Source organism: Xiphophorus couchianus, chromosome 18, assembly GCF_001444195.1.
Source record: "Xiphophorus couchianus chromosome 18, X_couchianus-1.0, whole genome shotgun sequence".
Lineage (NCBI taxonomy): Eukaryota > Metazoa > Chordata > Actinopteri > Cyprinodontiformes > Poeciliidae > Xiphophorus > Xiphophorus couchianus.
In genome coordinates, this window is record NC_040245.1 from 31,416,326 (window position 1) to 31,439,549 (window position 23,224).

Below are 23,224 nucleotides of genomic sequence, written 5' to 3' on the forward strand. Positions count from 1 at the left end.
AGGTGAACCAGTTCACCTCTACCACACCTGCAAGCTCACCTGGAATGGGATATCAGCCATGGTTTTAGCCAGGTAGTAAGCCTTCAGGCTGTACCAGTAGTTAAGATGCTCCCGCAGGAACACAGACATCTCCATAGGAACTGTTGGGTTGATCATTGCAACTTTACACACACACTTATCTTACAACTTAATGGATTGACAATGAACAGCAATGAGAGTCTTGCAAGCTCGTAATAATACTCACAGGTCAGCACTGTTGGCATAAGGGCTCCAAACATTAAGAACAGCATAGAGAAGAAGAGAAATCCAGTGTTGTTAAACACCTTGTTGGCATCATTGCCAATATTTAAATAGAGTAAACCTATTATTACACCGATGGTGATATGGGAGATCAGTCTGAGGTGGGTCAAAACCTGAGAACAGAGCAATGACAGAAATATTGTTTCGCACTTTGAATTTTATTGCTTGTGGTAAGGAAGTAATACTAACACGTACCTGATCTCGACATATAGTTATTAATGTTCTATTGAAGAGGATGCAGAACTGTATGAGTGTGCTTGTGGCAAAGGTATGGCTCTCAATGTATTCAGCATTCTGGAAAACACCAAACATGATTTCAACATGGATTAGTTTCATGACATTATTCTGTTAAAATGCTGTTATAGATTAGCCCTATTGCACACAAGTCTTTGAGAAAAAGTAAATATGTTATCTTCAGTTATAAATATCCTGTATATATCAAATATAACTTAAAAGAATTTGATTTTGTAATTTAATGCCTTGATATTGGGCTGTTGTCTCTTTAAAAACTCCTGCTCATATGAGCTCAGCAGATGTTGCTTATTGCTAGTAGCAGAGGTGGGGACTCGAGTCACATGACTTGGACTCGAGTCAGACTCGAGTCGTTAAAATCCAGACTTGAGACTTGACTTGAAAAAATGCTCAAAGACTCGGACTTGACTTTGACTTTCATGCCATTGACTTGGGACTTGACTCGACTTGAAGCTGTTTACTTGAAAAGACTTGATATTTTTTACTCAAAGTCTTAAAATTTAAAACACATTATTTATAAAGTTGCGTCATTAATTAATGTCCCTCATTCCGTATCAATATGCGCAGACCGTCACTATGGTTTTCCTCTCTCCTTATGTATGTATGTGTACGTAGCTGCAGCACAACCAATCAAATTAACAGGATTGGACGTTTAAAAAAACGCGGCTAAGCTGCAGAGCTCAGGGAACAAAATACGAAATAACCGCTGGAATATGCTTCCGCGAGTAATTTCTTTTGGCTACGTAGGTTATGAACTTTCGACTAAAAAACGAACTGCAACTTGTAAAACATGCAAGAAGAGAATATCGGATGGAGATGCCACGACGTCCAACTTTCTCCGGCATTTGAAGCTTCACAAAGATCGGTAGGTGGCACTTTTCTTTTGCTGTAAGATAGTTGACTTTAGCTAACTTCGTGTTAGCATGTGTACTCCGGGTTAAATTGGTGATTATTTACCATAAATCCGGTCCTTCAAAGCCGGTGGATAGTGAGCGGGGCTCCGGAACAGAAAGCAGATTCTGGACCTGAACACAGGGAACAGAGTCTCTCTGTCCCATCATGATGATGAGCCGGGTCTAGTATCATCTAAGGATGGTTGGTGTATTTGAAGACATCTACGTTGGGAAATTATATTGACAATATATTGTTTTGACAGGTCAGAGAAAAGAGGAAAAAACTGCTGTTATGGTTCTTTGTATTGTGCTGTGGAAATGTCAGCATTTTCGTCTTTTTTTTATTGAATATCAAGTTTAACAGAACTGGGCAATAAAGTGGTCCAATTTAAAAATATTTTTTATACTTTGTGTTCAGCTACACATGTTCTATCATTTGAGATAAATACATATTTTAAAACGAACAAATGGTCTATTATTTGAATTTTTTGTATAATTGCAAATTATAAAAATAAAATAAAATAAAAACGACTCGAAATGACTTGAAATTAAAGGTTCCTGACTTGAGACTTGACTCGACTTTTGCCTGTCTTTACTTGAGACTTGACTCGGACTTGAGGACAAAGACTTGAGACTTACTTGAGACTTGCAACACAGTGACTTGGTCACACCTCTAGCTAGTAGCAATAAGCAACATCTAGTCTTTAGGAGCTGAGTGGGGGAATTGCGAGGAGAGCTGCTCTGTGAGTCAGAAACTTGGAAATTGCGGCTCCAAAGAGGAGCTATGTTTCAGGAGCAGCGTGTCACAAGCAGAGCCAAGTCCACCTAGGCATTTTGCACAGCTGAATGGTCATGCCATGGGAGATTAAAGGATTTCTCAAACATGCATAAAAAATCAAAGCAATATTAAAGATATGTTTTTTGAAGTGGGAGTAACATCATAACTGTCATGTTGTAGGTTGTGGTGGAGAACTCAAATGCTGCAAGGCAGAGGCGCAAGGTGATGATGAAGTTTTAATAAAAAATGAAAAACAAAAATCAGGGAACACAAGGAGCCAGATAAGAACAAAAAACACAGGGACAGGGAACAAATAATGGGATTTAACAGTAGGAATCATCAAGGTGTGACTGAGAAGAAGTTGTATATATACTGTGGAGTTTGATCAGTGAACAGGAAACAGATGGCTGATTAGAAACGGGTTACAGGTGTGAGCACAGAGAGCAGAAGGCAGGTTGAGGAGAGAGTTAGAGAAAATGGCACAAGAGGTGAAGGAAAGTACACCAACTGGATAACTAGCAAAAAAGGAACCCCCCAAAAAATAACTAGACATAACACAAACTAGAATAACTAAGAAAGTACTGAAATGAAGTAGAACAGAAACATAGCTAGTCTAATCAAAATGGTATACTACATAGCTAGCTGGTAAATAAAACCTGTTTCTGCTACAGCAGGAGAGTATCTGCTACCTACCATGGAGCTGTTGGCTGCACAAAGGTTCCTCCTGTGTTCTAAGGTGCACATTCCACCTTGAACTGCCTCAAAGAGAACAGGGTTTAGTTCCCCATATTCTCCTGAGGCCACTTCAATGACTGAATCAGGAGAGATGAAGATAGAAATAAACTCAGACTCAACTAGAAAAGGTCCAAGGAGTAGTTGGTACAAATATGAACTCACTGAAGTCAGCAGGGTTGTGATAGGTAGGACAGCAGAGGCCCATAGTCTTCATGTAGGGGATAAGGGATGGTACTGAGCCTTTGTAGATACACTGACCCTGACTGAGGATGTAAAGCTGTGAAAGAAAGACAGTTTAATGCTACCAAGAAAAATAATTATGGAAAGAATTTGTTTTGTAAAGTTGTAGTGATTGCCTCTTAGCTTCTCACAAAATCACTGGATAGATACACACCTTGTCAAACATCTCAAACAATTTGGCACTGGGCTGATGAATGGTGCAGATAATGGTACGTCCTCCCAGTGCCAGAGAGTGCATTAAGGACACCACTTGGTAGCAGGAAACACTGTCTAAACCACTGAAAGGACAGGTATCAAATCCAGGAGCATTTTAGAAGGACAGGCTAAACCAGCAGGATTAATTTTGGGATTATCCTAATTATAACAGATACAATATGAGAGAATCCATCCATTATCTAAACCTACTTTTCCTTAGAGGGTGGTATTGGAAGTTGGTGCCTATCTTCAGCAGTCATTGGGTAAGAGGCAGTATACTCCTTGGACAGGTCACCAGTGCATCGCAAGGCAACACAAAGACACACAGGACCAACAACCATGTATTCACAACTATGAGTAATGTAGAGAAACCAATTAACCTAACAGTCATGTCTCAGGACCGTTGTCTAAAGCTGGAGTACCCGGAGGGAATCCCACATGCATATAGAGAATATAAAAACTCCATGTGGAAAGAGCCCAGCTTGGGATTTTAATCCAGAACTTTCTTTCAAATCAACAGTGCTACCACACTGTGCCGCCCTGGCTGAAACATGACAAAATCAAGTATAAGATATGAATTTGTCACATCATCTACTCACATCACCTACATGCAAAGAGGTAAAAATTGAAGGTCAGTTTACAGAAATATGGCTAAATAAATGTTTGATTATGTAGGTCATGCAGATTACATTTTATTTAGGTTTATGTATATATTGTTAGGCCAGTCATCTGGTGTTTCATTATTTCAAAGTGTTTCAGTGCTGAAGTTTACTTCACACCATTTGTTTCTGTTCCAACCTTAGGCGCTCTGGCTCCATTATAATGCATGGCCTTTGCCTTCCTGTGCAACTCTGCTCGAGCAGAAGGAGAAGTTGTGAAGAATGATGTCAATTTTCTGCTCTGTTTTAGAAGTCTAGTTTGCCTGTAGTTTTAATAAAAGGGGGTGGAGGAAGTGAACAAAATTGTTCAGTCCATGTTGGTCATGTTTCCAAATATTAAATTAACATTAACAACCATTTTGTTCAGATCGGCACTTCTCTATTTGCAGTGGAGAATGGTATGGTAAGTTTCATAGCATCAGACTATCGCATATTACATATGCCTCGGGCAATTAGGTAAAATATAAAACTTAACCAGAGTCCAGGAAGCAATCATTTTTCAAAATCCAAGAGCCCAGACTCTGTATGAAGCAAATAGTGTAGGACACGAGGCACCTTTTTCCAAACTACGGTGCTACATTAGCACACACTGTTAGTCAAAATAAAGAATAGCCTACATCCTTGACAAAATGCAGTATTTAATCAAATATATATGGTAATTTGATGAAGATCAGTCAAATAAAATGTTGGTCAAAGTATTTAAAGATTTTACAGCCCTGGGCCTTATGGCCGGGGTTGCAGGTGTTTTGTTGTCTTCCTTTGTGCTCTTCTCCTTTACAGATATGGCTGATCTGCTAATTTGGAGCACAGAACATTTAAATCCGACTGTTTCCACCTTCAGGGTTGCCTTCGGTGTCCACTTGGCCTTCTGTCACTTGTGGTGCTCTGCTGTCAGGGTTCAGCTCCCCTGCTTTTGCACATTTGAGTTTTTTATTGCACCTCAACACTTTCATATGCACACATACAACAGACCCAAGCGTTGCATTATGCCACTGACATTGCTATTCACAATCCATTGTAGTTTTTGTTAATACATATTCCTTTTTCTGCACCGTAATCACTGCATGGACTCCAGTTTTTGTTATGAGCCAGTCATAACAAAGATTTTCCATTATCTTATTTTTTTAACATAACTCAAGATACTGCAATGAAAGTACTCAGAATCAAAATTGTTACAAAGTGGATTTCCCACTGAATTACCATGGGGTAATTGTCTCATTACTATTTGTTTAGCCACATTCATATATTGTTACATTAACAATGTAAATGTTGTTTACGTTGTTAAACAACGTATAATTCTACGTAACACGTAGCAAGTATAAGATGATTATAAAACAGATTATTGGTCAGAAATGCTGTTCTGCAGTTTCATACTGCTGCAAGAGTCATAGCTATTTAAAGGGCCAGTATTTTCTAAACACATAGACATTTTATAGCACTATATCAACTATATCACAAGGAATTGCTTGTTAGAAAACTTAAACTTTGCAGATTTAGACACACCACTACCCCCTCCTTTAAGACTTTATTTAAAATGCTAAACTAATGCTAGGACATATGTTTTTGACAATAAAAAAATAACATTTAATTTATATCACTCAGTCTGCTCTACACAATAAATCATTGGTATAATTTGTTCTTTTATTTTACCTTGTGGGCTCGTCGAAGAACATGACTGGAGGGTTGTTGACCAGTTCTAATGCGATAGCCAGACGTTTACACTGACCACCAGAGAGGGCAGCAGTGCGGGTGTGGGCACAGTCAAGGAGTCCCAAGGCAGTTAGAATCTCATCCACCTGTGTGTTATTTTTGAAGATGATGGAGAAAGGACACTCAAAGATATGAGAATTGACTGATTTAATGTAAAGAAATCCTAACTGCACTAACTGAACAAATTCAAGTTGTAGTGTTTTTCTATATTTGACCAAACTTGTGACACTACAGCACTCAGAGTAATTCAGAGATATCAGATAAATTTGTAATTCAGTACATTTATGTCTCAATTTAAAAAAGAAACTTCTTAACTTAAGTTAATTCAGCACTGTTGTTAAGTATTGGTGGATGCTAAACCTCAGATATTGGTATTGGCAAGTGAAAAAAGTGGATGGGTGCATCCCTAATTTATATCAATACTTTCACTCGCCAGATTTTTTTTCACTTCCAGGGTTTCATCCAGCTTCAAATTTGCTGAAACCTGCAGCAATGAATAAAATATGCATTTTATCATGCATTTAAAACAGCTTGAGAGGAGAGAGCTAGCTATGTTCATTGGAAAGGGTTTTGTTTCAAAAGCTGGTACTAAGACCTTTCATCACAGCTTACCATCATGGCCTCCCTGGGAGTGAGATGTGGCAGCAGAATATCCTCCTGCATGATGTAGCAAGACATTTTCCTGAAGGTCTTCCGATCCCTGGGTTTCCCGTTTACCAGGATTTGACCCTTCGTCCCTTTTTCTCTGAGCAGTATGAATGACATGCACAAGCTCAACACTTTGCACAAACTGAACAGTGTAATTCACATCATGAAATCAGTGACACAAAACTGCATGGCCTCTTCACACAGCAGTAAGAGGAAACTTGTGAGTTTGCCACTGGTTTTCTCTCATACTGCGAGCAATCAAATGAAAATGCAACTTGTCACAGAAAATAAATTTTTTCCGCCACAGGAATATTAAACCTGCTGGTTGAGGTAGAAACTGCTCTATAAAAAAATTAAATGTAGACAGAGAAATTCCTGGATTCAGAAAAGGCTATGATAAAAATAGTGCAGGTTTGATACATGTTATGTCTTGTGTCACTAGTGTTGAAATGTGGTGTAATCTTCTAGTGCTGTACTGAATCCTCATCCAAGAAAATTATGCTATTACCTGACTGTGATTTTGCATGTTATGATTGTGAGGTATGCGGTGGCATTACTGATGATGGTGAAGGAGAAACAGACATTATCATGGAAAAATTTATTTGGTGAGTACAAATGACAGCAAAATCAGGAGTGCCCTTCTACTAAAGAAGATTTTTCCAAAGTTGTGATCAAGCTACATTCCAACAGAATCTTGTTTGAAGGGCATGTTAGGTAAACCTAACTATTATACATTAAGATAAATCATGCTTTCTCTTCTTACCTGTAACCAGCCAGAATGTTCATTAGTGTGGTCTTCCCAGCTCCAGAGGGCCCCATGATTCCTACCAGCTCTCTACTGCAGAACCTTCCAGAAAGGGACTGCAATAAAGATTTTAAACCTGAAAAATATCAAACCAAACCTTTAAAACAAAAAATGACAAAAATATTTCCTGGACCTGAATGCATGAAGCACAACAGAACAAAGGCATTTGTGGTGAAAATAATAGTAAAAAAAAAAATAAAATAAAATAAAAAAGCAGAGTTTAACCCTCTTGTTATGCTGTCAAATTGACACATTTTAAAAAATTTATTTAATTTAAAAATCTAAAAAAAAAGGTCAAAAGTATTTTTCTCTGAGTTAAACATATCCTGCTTGACTTAAAAAGCATAAAGAGCACATAAAATGAAATTGATTCTTTTACATAGTTGCAACTCCCTACACACCTATATAGTGCAAAGATACTGTTTGAGTCAATATGACCCACCAGTGAAATTAAGGTCTAAAAAGGGTCATTTGTTTAATTTTATTTATTTGTTTGCAACTGTGAGATTAATTTAATCTCATATACAGACACACAAATGCATACTCTTTTGCTTTTTTGGCCAATTCTTAGTTTGATTATTCTGATTGTGAAACAAATGATGAAAACTTAAGCTATGTTCCTCCAAGCAATATATTAAAGTAGAAAAATGGTAACTCATGTCAAAAGCATCAAGTCAGCTTTTGAGTAGCTCTTGCGCAATTCAATGTAGAAAAAATATTATTGAAAAGATTATAGAATGAAGGTGTATTTAAGGGGAGAAGTAGAAGGAGCAGGATCAAATGCATTTTTATGTATTGTGGGTGTCCTTCGTGTGGCAATATATGCCTTCCAAACAAATATTCCTTAAAAATCTGATCATACAAAACCAGCTATTTATAGAACATTCTGCTTTACACAGGAAAGCTTTAGGAGCTTGACAACAGAATCACAATACAAGGCCTATGATTGTTATGGCAAATGACCTAAGGGGCCACAACATAACCTATGACAATTTCTTCAAATTGCCCTAAAGAGGACAACAATTTTGTCCTCATGTGCACTTTCCACAAAAGTGCTGAAATTATCACTTGAAAGGACCAAAAACAAAGTATGACCCTTTACTACTGTGCTACCAAAGGTGGAGTAGATAACTTGGACAAGGTCACTGGGTAATACAGCACCAGGTGGATGATTGTATACAGAAAGCAAAAAAATAAAAAAAATCCACAATTTCCATATATAACCATTGATTTTTTAGTATAGGATTAGGATTATACTCATTCATCCTAAGAAGTAAAAAACATCTTTGTACTAAATATTGATTGAAATTGTTAGCAATGGAGTCTATGAACAGATACAAAACATTTTGTTGGAAACTTTTGACATTAATACATGAATCCCTGGGTCAAATTGACCCGAGAACATTTTTGCTGCTCCCCAGAAATGACCATAATAGGAGGGTTAAACAGAAAAATAGCAAACAGATTCATCAAGATAAAGTATGTTCTTTTAAACTGCACCAACTGGTCTGAACTCTCAGGTACGGTACTGGACTGGTTTGAGCCTTACCTAAAGAACAGAAAGTTCTTTTTCAGTTGGTGACTTTTAAACAGAGCAGACAACAGTCACATATGGGGTGCCTCTAGGTTCCATCCTTGGGCCCCTCTTATTTAATATACAGTGGGTAAAAAAAGTATTCAGACCCCTTTAAATTTTTCACTCTTTGTTTCATAGCAGCCATTTGCTAACATCAATAAAGTTCGTATTGTTTGTCATGATTGTACAGCAATCCATCCTATCTTGACATAAAAAAACCCAATAATGTAGAAATGTTAGCAAATGTATTAAAAAAGAAAAACTGAAATATCACGTGGCCACAGTTACTGCTGTTTGGAAGTGGGCTGCCTACATGATACCAATGATTCAGTCAATGTTCTTTAACCATCATCATGACTCCAACAGGAAGGGCATGGAGGCCCTGTTAATCCTTCATATCTCAATGCATGGCATTTAATTCTTCATTAAATTAAATGCTAGACAAGGTTTGTTAACCACCCAATAAATGTCAAAGAGAAAGAATACGAAAAAGCATGGCTGGCCAACCTGCTTGAAAATTGGGAAGAAGGCAGGGTGACATCGGTCTACAGCCCTTCAGAAAAATATGATGCTATTGTGAAATTGGCATCTCGAGATGCCTGACCAAATGGATTTCCGGTAAATCCAGATGCAATGGGGATGTATCGCTACTCGAACTCCATTGACGCATTGGGCCGATTCCAAGCTTTTAAGATCTCTTAAGAGTAATCGAAAACCAAAGCCTGAACAAGGATGAGTCAGATATTGTATGTGAGCCAGCATTTGGGCTGCCCAGCTGGTCTGAGTCTCCAGAGATCAGAGAAGAACAATTACAACTCCCGACAATAGGCCTGAGGATGACGAGGAGGGAACAGAGCAACAAAACCTGCTGGAAGATCTTGCAGCATCTCCCCATTTTCCTATCATTCACACTGTGGACTGGCCAGGAGCCCACTACACAGAGGCCTGAGAGGCTGCTGAAGTTCGTAAGCTGGAAGGGCTGCATTCTATCCAAGAATCTGTAGCATAGAACGGAAGCTGCCAGGTCCTTCAAGGGGAGTGCAAGAAAGCAGTTCAGACGAGGAAAAAGAGGACTCAGACACAGAGACAAGGGGAAAGAGCAGCATAAAGAAAGAAAGCAACCCAAAAATCAAATACAAGTAAATATGGCCTGCAGTCTGGCGCTGCTACCACCTCAGGCACCCTGTATTAAAATGCAGACTGGACTTAGAATCCAACCAACCAGAACCAACCAAAAACCAACCAGAGGTCTGGTTTTTGGAGCTACGCAACTGCAGGGCTACTCAGTTGATTGCTTCACTAACTGAAAAAGGGTGTGGCACCTGGATAGTAGGTAGTTAGTGGCTAGATAAGTCTCTCTCAACACCAGCTTTAACAAATCATCCCAAAAATCCACATCTGAGAGTAAGACTCGAGGGTTTAAAGGTCTCCAGCTCTCCATCCCCTTTTGATGGAGAGCTGGTCATGAGTCAGCTCAGAAGTCTAAAAGAAGTGGGTGGGGCTGGCTAGTGATCAACAACACATGCACTGTGAGCAAAACATCTGAATACTTGTGACCATGTGATATTTCAGTTTTTCTTTTTTAATAAATTTGCAAAAAATTCAGCTTTTTTTCTGTCAAGATCCTGACTGTACATTCATGAGAAATAATCTGAACTTTTTTATGTCAGCAAATGGGTGCAATGAAGCAGAGTGAAAAATTTAAAGGGGCTGAATACTTTTCGTACCCACTTTAATAGTTCAGATGATCATTCATTATCTGAACTATTGAGTTCAGATGATAAATAATATTAGTTACCATAACTATACAGGTGACATATACCTGTTTTCTTCCAACATAGTCCTTCTTGGATGGTGTAGGAGACATCAATGAACTCTAGGTCCACGGCTGAGCGTTTGGGTAAGTGAAAGAAACACTGCCCATCAGTAATCTGGTTCTCAACCTTATTCAGATGGGCCCACATGGATGGTTCCTGCTGCAGCTGAGTCTGAGCTAAAGATAGGCACCCTCCACTACACACTACAGTTTCCTCCATGGGGATATCCACCGAATCTGGTTCCAGTGCCTTATTGTCCATATCGGTTCTTGGGCTATGGGAGAGCTGTAAAGATTTAAAACATAGGTCATTTATTCACCAGTGTGAATTTCCCTGTGGATCATTCATTATACAGACATTTTCTAATTTGAATAAAGTCCTTCCCTGTAGCTCAGAGAATAGACTTTAAAAAACCTCTGTTAGCTTAAATCACTGACTAGCTTTGCGCCACAACCCAAAGGTCTGCAGTTCTTGCATCAACCTTCCAAACCACTCAAATCTTCTGATTCTGCTCTGCATCTCCAGAACCAAAACCAAACAGGAGAAGCAGAAGCTTCTATGCACTATAAATGTGGAACAAACTTCCAGAAAATTACAAAACAGCTGAAACTGAGTTCCTAAAAATCAAGGTTAAAAACCCACTGGTTTAAAGTTGCCTTTGAACCATTAGAACTGGAACATTATCAATATGTTTGATGCATAGTTACTTGATGATTTTGATGATGGCATTTGATAATATGTAATGTTTGTTACTGGTTTCTCCATTGGTTTGTTGCTCGTTTCATAATTAGTTATTGTGCTATGTTTTATCATAAGCATTTTGAACTGCCTTGTTGCTGAATTTTGCTGTACAAATAAACTTGACTTTCCAGCTTCAGCCAGAATTTGCACAAGCTCATTTCAACCTGTAAAGACTCATACACAGAGAGTGGTATTAGAAAGTATATTTGACAAATGAAAGTCTTTGGCGCTCGGACCCAGGAGGAAGACGTTGGTAGCTGCTGTCAGAGATAATGAGTCGCTGTGTATGAAGATTAGAGACTTCTTGCCCATTAGGCCCGGACACTGGTGGTGGAGAGGATGGCGAAGACCTGGAGGCGGAGGAGGGGTGGAGAAAGGTTGACACTCAGCCAACAAGCAGAAGCCGATGATCAGCTGGACCTTATCAAGGGAGCGACGCTTGATGATTGGAGGAGCTCATCACCAATAGGTTGGAATCGAGGCGCATCTTTGGTTGGGCAGGTGAGATGAACAGTTTCCCAATTTGAATTTACGCCTAGGCTTCATTTGATTTTCATCTGTGGTTGACAAGTACATTTCACACTAAACACTTTTCATCTCTCTGACAGAAGAGAGATGAGCAACATTAACATTAACAGTTCCATTCTGTTAATGTTATTGATGTATATGTGACACCTTCAGAATGAGCCTTATTATTCTTTCTAAATACTTTTCAGATTTTGTATTTATTTCCCAATGACTTCACAGAATTAACTAAGTTGTTGTAAATTAACATGTCAGAAACTTAATAAGCCATAACACCATCATATGGAGTTTCCCAAAATTATTCAAAGGCATAATAATTCTGGTGTATGTATTTAAAGAATGTAATAAAAAGGATCTTTGATTATTATGACATTTGGCAAATATAAATAGTTTGGTAATCCTAATTGACCTAAAACAAAAGATTAAATTAATGTCAGATGTTTTATCCGGTGTTGGTCCTTAAGCGACTGCATTTTATGCCAACTGCCTGTCTCATAGTAGGATGAGTCAATAAACAGAGAACCTTGCTGTCTGAGGATGTCAACGCTTGACACTCAGGTCTGTGTTAAGTGTTGTTTAGACTTACCCAACTTACCAGTCAGCTGGAAGTTTAAAAACTTTTTACCACTACAACTAAAAGACAAAACTTCATTTTTAGAAGCTTACTTGATGTTTTGGTAAAGTCACTCTTTTAGGTCTAGGTTTGGATCTGTTTTCCCAAAACAGTTTTTCTTCAGTAGCTAGTGGAACTTTTTTTTTAGAGCTTTCTATGGGATCTCAAAGTATGACGAGTTCATGCAGAATTCTAACAGTATCTCAGTATGAAAACATCCTGGGAAGTTCCATGACTAGTGAGCAAAATGTCCAATGTTTTGATACTTAAAGGATCAAAATATTGGAGCTTTATTATTTTTTCTTTGCAACATTATGCTCCATCTTGCTACAAAAATCAGGGGTATTCACCAAACTCCTCTGTCAGTGGGCAAAGTTGTTCCTGTACAATAGAAAATACAGCACTTTGATTCTACGTTGTGTAAATAAATGCTCAAGCAAGCCCTTCTCTGGAGTATTCAACGTGATCCTAGCTTAATTCTTTTTAGGAGTTTGTCCTAAAAAGAATCCACTTGTGGATTTTTCCTGGGCAGCCTGATACTCTCTTCACAGCTGTTGATCCTCTTTCTTGAAGTTCTTAGTGGTTCCAAATTGGGTTCAGTATTTTGTACTTCTCAGGTTGTCTTTGTCTGGGATTAAATTTATTTTAATAATCTGAAGACTTAGAATATGATTTATGTTTATGCCATGAAAAAATTCTTTATGATGTTGGAAGGTCACAAAGTATCATAAATATGCAGCCTCCCCTGTGATCATGATCATTGAAATGCTGATTTGCTTGATCTACATTTTCTGCTAAGGCCACTGTAAAAATGGTTCCCAAGTGTTTGGTGGCACAGTGATTTGTTCTTTTTGAGACAGAAGTCTCATTTAATGACTCATGGGATTTTTAATCCTCCAGAAGATTAAAATCAACCTTCTTTTTTTTTTTTTCACCATTAATCTGCTTGGAAAAAGGAAGGTTTGAAGTAACCAGCTTGGGAAAAACGCTGCACCTGTGGGTGCACCAAGCAGAGCTAACTTATGGGAAACGACTGCTCTTACGCTTGAACCCCAGTTCACTTAAATAAATAGGACTGATTCTACATGCAGCAAGACAGTGGAGACCAGAGAGCAATCACTCCTTGATGATGAATGGATCTGATGAGAAGGAGGTGGAGAAGAAGAGAGAGATGTTGTGTGTGCCAGCATGTCACGAGTTAGCTTGGACCGGACTGTTCTACATGAAGAGAAAAGTACATAAATGGGAGAGAGGGAAAGAAGAACTCAGTGACCTGAGGTGCTTTCTATCAGCTTAGTGCAGGTAGATAGGCAGAAGATAGTGCTGCTGTACCACTGCAATACTGTCAAAGCGTCTAAAACCTGATGCACAAAAGGTATTAAGGATTGCTTCCTACTGGGTTTGACAAAAATATCAGTCTTAAGATTTTATGTTGGAAGAGGGTAAATCTGGACTCAGCAGATCCCATAACCTTCTTCCATCACTCTAGAATTCAGTCATTATGCTTCCTTGCAGATTGTAGTCTTTTTCTGCAGTTAGACTCACTGATTAATGGTTTTCTTATGCGTACACAACTCAGTCCCAATCCTTTCACTTCCCTTCATATTGTGTGTCTGAAAATTTTCCTTTCACATGCACAGATGTAGTTTAACAACACTAGTCCTGAATTCTACTGTTGTTTTTCTTTGATATTATGTCACCAAATGTTTAAATGACCTCTTAGAAAGTCACTTGGACATGATGAAGGTTGTCACAGGAAAAGCACTAGGCTGGTTTAAGTCATACCCAGTGTTGTATAGTAACGAAGTAAAAATACTTCACTACTTTACTTAAGTATATTTTGGAGTACTTCATACTTTCCTCGAGTATGAAAAGTTTTGATGACTTTCACTTTTACTTCACTATATTTCCGAACTTAATCGCATACTTTTACTCCGATACATTTTCAATGTGTGGTTTAGTTACTCGTTACAAAAAAGCGAGAGAGAGAAACGCAAGTGTTTTGACCCCACCTACTGATTGACTGCAACAAAGTCGGTAGCCTGCTTGCCTGGGCTTGTTCATCACCACCAATAGGATACACCTGTTTCGCTTCTCCCATTAAACACAAAGCAAGTCTAGCAATCAGCAGCAGCCACATGGAGGAGGAGATGGAGACCACAACGACTGCAACTACGTCGGACACGGCTCCAGGGGAACCACCAGCTGGTGATGAGAGCCCATGGCCTTATTTAAATACAATATACTCTTTCGTGGGTGTTAAAGATTCGTCGTACCGCATGCAGTTTATGTTATTCCTGCCCGAAGATGTGGAAATTCTATCTTACAAAAACTCCCCGTCCAACTTGAAGAAACACATCGAGGTAACTTCTTATGAAATGGTTATAATCCTCCTGTTTCAGTAACTATAGCTTGGTCACTAGACACTATTGTGAAACGTTGACCATAAATGAACTTTGTTTGGCATTGTTTCAGTTCCACACGTGGTGTATTTAGCTTAGGCCTAATGTTGACTGTAGCAGGCTACCTAGACTCCTCTGTTCAAGGGGGGACAGAAGCCATAGCGATAGCAATTTAGACTAAATTTAACGAATATAGGAAAAGCATGCAAGTTCAAAACCACAAACCATTAACATGTGCTACTCTTTAAAACTGGAACAATTTATTAGCAGGTTTAATTTTGCCTGCACTTGGTTGTGTACATTATTTTAAGTGTATTTGACAAGTTTACCAAAATATAAAAAAATGTCATTCAAACTGCATTTGCCTTGTTTTACTTTTTACTTGTACTTTTCATTACATTACTTGAGTACATCCATTTTTACAGTAATTTCCATACTTAAGTACAAGAAGTTTCAGATACTTTAAGACTTTAACTCAAGTAACATTTCAGTCAGTGACTTGGACTTTTACCAAAGTCGTATTTTGGAGAGGTACTTGTACTTTTACTTGACTCTGAGATTTCAGTACTTTATACAACACTGGTCATACCTGTCCCAAAGACTCCAGTTTGTTCACGTGAACATTAAATCTTCTTCACACTCCAGTGTTACTTGTAGAGTGCCACAAGGCTATGTGGTTGAACCACTTCTTTTTACTATGAATATGCTTCAAATTGGAAAAATCCTCAAAATTTCTACAGTTGTGCTGGAGATTCTGAGCTTTATCTATCCATAAATCCTGTTAATCTGAAAAGAAATAGAGAACAAACATGACAAAGACGGAGGTATGGCAAAAACTAATGTGGTGAAATTGCCTATGGCCTTAGTTATATAGCAGAGTGTTGTGTAAACTTTCTAATTTGATGTTAAACGATAGCAGTTATAGCCTAGCAAGCAGAATGCAGGGCTAATCAGTCAACATAGAATATGTGTTAATGTGCAGTGCTAGTTTTCCTCCACACATAGCATTTTTCATCCTGACCAGATGGTTTAATATTGGTCTCATTTGACCATTCCACCTTGTTCTACACGTCTGCTGTGTTGCCTCTGACTTGTGACAAACTCTAAACAGGACCTGGCTTTGCTACAACAATAGATTTATTTTAGCCACTTTTTAATATTTATTGTCTTTCAAGTCAAATATTTTTTAAATTCAAAAACACTTTATTTATTACAAAGGGGAATTAAATGTTGTTGTAACATTTAATTCATATCATCCAAGTATCTTCAGAGAGTTGTGGATGATGATATTGTGGGAAAAAGAGATTTCCAGTAGCATTCAGTCTTGCAATGAATCTGAAGAGACCTCTGACTGAAGACTGTTGCTCCATGGCTCTAATGACATGCTACCAGCTCAATCCTGGATTACAACATCAACTGTTTGGTGGCATCATAAACAGTGTTGGCAAACACTGTTAATGCTGCTTGTTTGCTTTTGGCATTTGGTTAGAAAGACATTGGAGTTGGAATCTGATTCCTTTCCTAATTTGATGGATGGGATTAAAATCTACTAAACTGCATAAGTTTTCCATCTATCAACCCATTGTCTGTGACTACTGATCCCTGCAGAGGTGCAGGACTCGTGTCTATATGAAGCTTTCATTGGACACAAGGCAGGTTAAACCCTACACACAAAGAACCAACAACCATGCATCCACCTAAGAGACATTATGCGGTTAAGCATATTTTTGCACCGTACCCAAAGAGAACCAGTGCATAGGTGCAAGTCCATCCAGAAAGACTTCGGGCTAGGATTTCAACTCATGTCCTTCTTGCCTCTGTGCCAGCAACTGTGTTACTGTGGATTCCACTTAAATTTGCTAGCAATTTTTAAAGCTACATTCCAGTCAATAAGTAAATATAAGTACAGAAAGAGGAAAAAAATATAACATTTGCATGTATTAGTGAAGCCTTTGATGGAGCAGCTGAATTAAATACTATTTAAAAGTAGTAAAATCAATCTGGATAAATACATGCTGATACTTTTAAGAACATTTTAGTCTTTCATGTTTCGGGAGGGGGCAGTAAGTTGAAATGTGCTAACTTTTAGAAAGTTTTACATGGCAGCAAAGGGCTGAGCAATGTGTAGCTACATGTTGTCACTTTAAGACACTGCCTAAAAAAAATCTGCAAACTCATTCTGTCAGATTTCACAGACTGTTGTTCAACAAATGTTTCACTGGGTAAAAACTACAACAAGCTTTAAACACGTAAACATGCAAAATCAAGTGATAAATAAACTTAAATAATTTATTTAATCTTGAATAGGCCTTCTACAAACTATATAATTATAATAAATATAGCAGTCTAGTTCCTTTTTAAGTTGAACTAATTTATGACAAATTAATAAATGTATTGACAATACATTAATAAATGTATTAACATTGATTAATTTCAATAATAAATGAAATTATTATTGATATTTTTAATATTAAAACATTTTTAACAATATTAAAAATGCTTTAATATTTGAATTACATCAATATAATTACAAACCACTATGACTACTTTCACAGATATTATGGCTTCATAAAAATTAAAAACAGGGTTGGAAGTTTATGTGGACCTATATTCTAAATTAGTGCACTCAGTTACACATCAAACAAATCAAACAATTGGATTTGCTGAAACTGCACATTACATCGACTTTAACAGAATAATATCCTTTGTCCTCTGTAAATGCTTGATGAAATTTCAAAGCAAACAGCAAAATGAAGTACTTTACAAAAATTAAATATACTTAATAAACTGTAAAAGTTCATATTTTTTTTTCTCTCATTATTAAGTAAGACTCAAACTGTGAAATACATTTTTCTGCTAGTTGAAGTTCCAATATTGTTCATCTTCAATAAGTTTCATTGAAGCACACAAATTATCAATAGTTTATGGAACATACTAAGTAGCCGGATAAAAACCTTACATCAGCTGTTGTCCAGTCTCAGGATGCTGCTGTCCTCCCGACCTGCTGCATTCACACTGTTTGGCTTTCACTGGGTTCTGCTGCATCTACGCTGTCTCTGCTCACTGAGAATAGCACAGGGCGGGCCAACACAGAAGGAGGGGTGGATGGAGTTTAGGAGGTACTTTAATTCCTTAAGGGCCCCACTATGAGCTACCATCCGACAGGCAAGTGAAGTAATGGGAACAAGTGTCCGATTTTGGGTTGTGGTATAGCTCACATATTAAATTGATGTCAGTTTGTGTGATTGGCACTGACTCATATTAGATTAGTTGATGTTAGAGGAAAAGCAGATCAGATACTTTCACAAAATTTGCCCCACATTAAAGGCTTAGTAAAGCATGTAAGCTTACGCTTAGTGAGGGTAAAAGGTGGAGGAACATTACCTTACAGAATTGTCAATGTAATGTTAAAGGAGAATATGACAAAGTAGAAATAATACAGTGACCATCGTTAATTGTGCAAATAGCCTGATCAGAGATTTTTATGGTCCCCTCTCTGTGCTGTTTTATCCTGGTTAAATTATTTTCAAACTACTTCCAATATTGTACTAATCTTCCATATTGGTTTATGAAGATGTATTTTTGTCTATCAATTGTTTGATATGGATCTGGTCACAATAATTTGTGGGAAGACACTTTATATTTAAAAATGCTAAACCTTTTCAATCATTTCCTACATGTTATTCTGGATTACAGAGTTAAACATTATGACATTAACAGCTCTTGCTATGAGAGTTTATCGTTCTGATTTGTCTTACATTGAACTTAAGCCTAAACATGAAAGTTGTATACATGTCTAGAACTGCACCACCTAAAGACTCAAAATCATGTAAAAATTACAAACACAGATTCTCAAAACATTAGAAATGGCTTGTAAATGGCGCAATTGTCTCAGCCCAAGGCTGTTACAGTAGCTGATGTTTCTAAATAAAAATATGTGAATGAACCTTGCTCATTCTGTTTCAAGTCTTTACTGAATTTGCCTGCAATGACTTTTTAAATCCAGCAGATGTCACTGCAAGTGACACGACAACAAAGTTTCAACGCAGAGTCGACACAGTTTGGAAATGTGCCACACACCCAATGAGGTTTCATCTGCCCATCACTAGAGGTAAGTAACAACAGCTCTGACTGGTAGCTAAATCCAGGCAGCACAGGCGAGCAACAGCAATAACATTATAAAAGTGATCGATGGAGCAATTGTTCATGCATAGATGTGAGAGTAACCCAAAATTGTACTGTGGTCAGAGTAGCATACCTTAAACACGTTTAATTAAGCAAGTGTAAAAATTATTTGGTAAGTTACTCAATTAATTGAGTAGTTGAGAATATTAAATCAGGTGATCACAACACCTGATTTAATATTCAAATTGTATCCTCAGACAGCCAAAAGTATAAAAGTTATGTGAACATTCTGGTATTGCAGAGTATTAGCAAAATATTTATACAAATAAAGAGTTAGGTTTGGAGGCTGGTTCTAGACCAAATTTACCACAGGGGCCAAGGTAGTCAGTGTTTTTTTTATGGAAACACTTAGAAAAGATTGAAACAAAAAAAACCCAGCAATATTTCATCATTTCATATAATAAGTGAGAAAAAGAACCACTTGCGTCTCTAGAAATACAGGTTGAAAATCCCTTTCAGATGGAAAGTGTGATCCTATCGCCATATAGCAGCTAAAAGTGCGGCACTATAATTTTTAATCCATTGTTAAAGTAAAATTGTGAAGTTTAAAAAAATCCACCACTGAGAATTAACATAAGACATTTATTTCATATAATTTATTCAGTACCTGGTTGGTCCCCATCTAGAACCGCCCAGGGGCTGCAGGTCAGGGATTTGGTCTTCCCTTTCACGTCTGTATCTTTACGAGAGGTTTTGCTCCTGAGGATGGTGGAGTATCGGGTAGAGGACGTTTTAAAAAGACGTGGGTTGATAGCAGCTCACTATCAACCTGCTGCTATCAACCGTACTAAGTGTTTTAAAAACACTTAGTTTTTATTATTACTTAGAAACTGTAGAGTTATCATTACTTTAACAAATGTAGAGCATTCTTAGAAAGTCCAGAGAATACTTACTTACACTTATTTAGCAACCCAGAACAGGGATTAGAACTTGGCATCCAGAAAAACTACCTTAGCAGCTACTTTTTAGACTCCTATTCTTCCAGAAAAGGAATTAGACCAGAGGATACTTACTTATACTTATCTAGCAACCTTGAATAGGAGTATCTAGTTTACATACAACACTAGATTATTTTTCTTCTTTTGCAAACATCCCTGTACATTGCGTATCGGGATGCAATTACAATTGCGTATTGTAACAAATTGCGTCCCGTATCGGTTCAATTCAGGACATGTAACAGCCAAATACACGGGTGGTAACCCTACCTACCGCTCACTGCATAGAGCCGTTCAAAGGAATCCAAGCGCTAGTGAACCACACATCAACACTCAGCAGATGTGACTTAGCTTCCTCTGATCATATAATATTCCTGGAGTTGTTTTCTTTCTCTGCGACAGACTGGCGACCTGTCCATGGTGTACCCCGCCTCTCGCCCGAAACGTTCGCTGGAGACAGGCACCAGCAACCCTCCCGACCCCACTACTAGGGGCAAGTGTGTTTGAAAATGGATGGATGTTTTCTTTCCATCGGTATCTGAAGCTTTTCTTTTTGAGTGACTCAGTTTTATGCCAGTTTTCCAATATCATTTATAACACAATGTTTGGAAAGCTAACTGTAGCGACGCACTTTGAGCTAACGGTTGTTTACATGCAGTACCCCGCTGACCAGTAGTGGGCGTCCGCGGATCACCAGACCACTGGTGATCCGGCGGATCACAGTGGGATCCGTGCAGTCTTTCAGTTTGAGAAAGACTGCACAAGAGCTATTCATCTTTAGTATTCTGAGGTGTTTAGACTGTAAATAAGGTTGGACATAGAATACCGACTTTAGAATTCTCAAATTCTCCTGTTTGCCCCTCTTTCCCTGAGGTCAAGCAGTTGTTTTATTTGCCGTTTATGTACATTAGTAAGCTCCAAACTGCACATCAGACACAGTCGTATGCAACAATTTCTGTCACATCATCTGAAACTGGATATTATTTTATCTTGATGTAACATTTTGTAGCTCTCATGAAAGAGTTCTTTGTTTCTTCTCATGCCAAATAAGGTTGTAATATTCTGGATCAACTAATGAAGGGAGTCATACAGCTAAATTTAAAACCAGGGAAAGCTCAATGTTCTGGTAATGTAATGGACATTTGACATTTGGAGAATGGGAAAACACAAGTTTCCATTTTCTCTTAATCCACCATACAAAAAGATCACTAAATCAGTTTTAAATCATATCATGTTCAAGTATTAAAGAAATGTTTCATATTAGTCCATATCTGTTGTGTTTATGCTGATCATTGCAAAACATGGGATGTTTTGGTGGGAATTCCTTAAATAGGTTTTAAAGTGTGTCCATGGGAAGATGACTTGACTTTTTAGTGCAGAGTAATGCAGCCAAGTCAATTTGGAGCTGGCCAATTTGGTAATATTTTAGTCAAAAAATGAGAACATTTAGCTGTTTAAGATATACTTACCATCCCTTGTGAAAAATAAGTATACTAAGTATATAAGATTTTAGCACACTTACTTGAAGCCAGACTAATCATCAGTATACTTGAAGTATGTTATTTTGGAAAAACTAATTTTGTGCTTACTGTATTTTAACTGTAATTAAATTGTAGAAAATCAGAATTTGAAGTGTACTATCACATGTTTTTTGGAACAACTAAAGGTATTTGTAAATTTTAAGTATAAGGCTTTTTATGCAATATAAACATGCTTGATTAGCGTATCTTAAACGTATCATTTTTGTGATCAAATGACATTTAAAATAAATTTTGAATATCTTCTAAGTATATAAGCATTACATATTTTATATGTTAGTAGTGTGATCAATTAAACTTTTTAATTAAACACCAATTAAACTTTTGGTTTATTATGATTGCTAATGAAGTACAATTTTTATATACTTATCAATGTTATGTTCTGTGTTTTTCTGTGTATTTATTTTGAGTTTCTGTCTCCGAGTCTCCCTGTTGTCCTGTTTTACCCTTTGATTGCTCCCTGGTGTGTCTCGTTTCCTTAATTACTCCCTGTGTATTTAACCCCACCTGTGTTCCTTGTTCCTCGTCGGGTCCTCGTCTCATTTTGCATCTAGTCTCTGTCGTTCTGTCCGTTGTCTCGTCTTTTGTGTACCGGTTGCTACCGGCAACGAACCCTGACTTCCGCTCAGCCGTGCTGCCCAGTGTTCTGGACCATATTGGACTGTGTAATCCTGGACATTCTTCATTAAAATCATTTATTTTTCTCATCCTGGGTCTACTGCCTGCTGCCTCACCAATGTATTTTATTATTCTGCTTTGCCACTTTGTACATTACATGCTTCATACACACAACAGTAATGCAAACATATCAGGCTACCAGTACACAGAAGGATCAATTACAACACACTTTATTGAATACACAAATACTGATTGCTCTATTGTTTTATTCTTTTTTGTAGGTTTTTGGTAAGTGCAGTTGTGCAGTGAATGGGAATGTTCTGTTGTTGACTTGATCCTCACTGTTCTCAGGAAGAAGAAATGTCAGTTTTTCTAGAGGAATACTGGTACATTGAATGAAAACAATACTCTGTCCTTGGTGAAATATTTTTCACATTTCCTCTACACTGCAGATATTTTTATTGTGCTAATTTTCATAAGCACGTTGTGTCATGATGTGTGGTTACGCGATGGTGAGGTAGACGTGGTGGACCCAGGCGGGGTTCACCCTGGACAGGTCACCAGTCCATCACAGGGCCCTAAAAGCTAACAATGAATAAAATGTTTGAAAGAGGAATGGTAGATTAACAAGGAGATACATTTTGTCTAATTATTTTCAAATCAAGACATGTTTATTAAGCATTTGTGGTGTCAGAAAAACACTAGTTTTTGCTGTTAAAAGTGGAGACAGCTGATCAGTTAAGAAAAAACAAACAAAAAACATGCTTTACCCCACGAAGACGATGTGGAGATTCATCCTCAGAACTTGTGGTGATGTTGTGGAGCCGGAGCCTCTTCTGAGACAGGAAAGTCTTTAGGTTTTCTAATACCTGATCCGTGGCTTCCTCTTTCATCTTGATGTGCTTAGACTGCAAAAATATGTTGAGGAAAAAACAACGATAAATGAGTTATAACAACAGCCTCCTCTTAAAAAGCTAGATATTAAATACATTGTAACTTGTGGTTGTAATTTGAAGAAATGTAAAAAGAGACAGAAATCTTTTGCATAAACTATTTTCA

General features: G+C 37.7%; 1 protein-coding gene across 1 annotated transcript; it reads right to left on the bottom strand.

Moving 5' to 3' along the window:
- Positions 1–18: 18 nt before the first annotated feature.
- Positions 19–22,961, bottom strand: LOC114162053 (ATP-binding cassette sub-family G member 4-like). The gene is made up of 13 exons (XM_028045804.1): positions 22,936–22,961; positions 22,672–22,713; positions 19,682–19,773; positions 7,174–7,291; positions 6,375–6,507; positions 6,196–6,246; positions 5,703–5,848; positions 3,353–3,476; positions 3,121–3,235; positions 2,917–3,035; positions 496–594; positions 245–413; positions 19–140 (listed from the first exon to the last, which is right to left on the bottom strand). Exons 1-13 carry the CDS (start codon positions 22,959–22,961, stop codon positions 19–21), a joined length of 1,356 nt encoding a protein of 451 aa, XP_027901605.1.
- Between the last annotated feature and the right edge of the window lie 263 nt (positions 22,962–23,224).

Excerpts from the sequence above, each read along its gene's own strand:
- LOC114162053 (XM_028045804.1), bottom strand. The coding sequence starts at position 22,961 with ATGAATCTCCACATCGTCTTCGTGGG. Across the intron at positions 6,247-6,374 it reads CTCCCAGGGAGGCCATGATG|GTTTCAGCAAATTTGAAGCT; the intron begins GTAAGCTGTGAT and ends TCATTGCTGCAG. Across the intron at positions 595-2,916 it reads GTGCAGCCAACAGCTCCATG|AATGCTGAATACATTGAGAG; the intron begins GTAGGTAGCAGA and ends GGTGTTTTCCAG.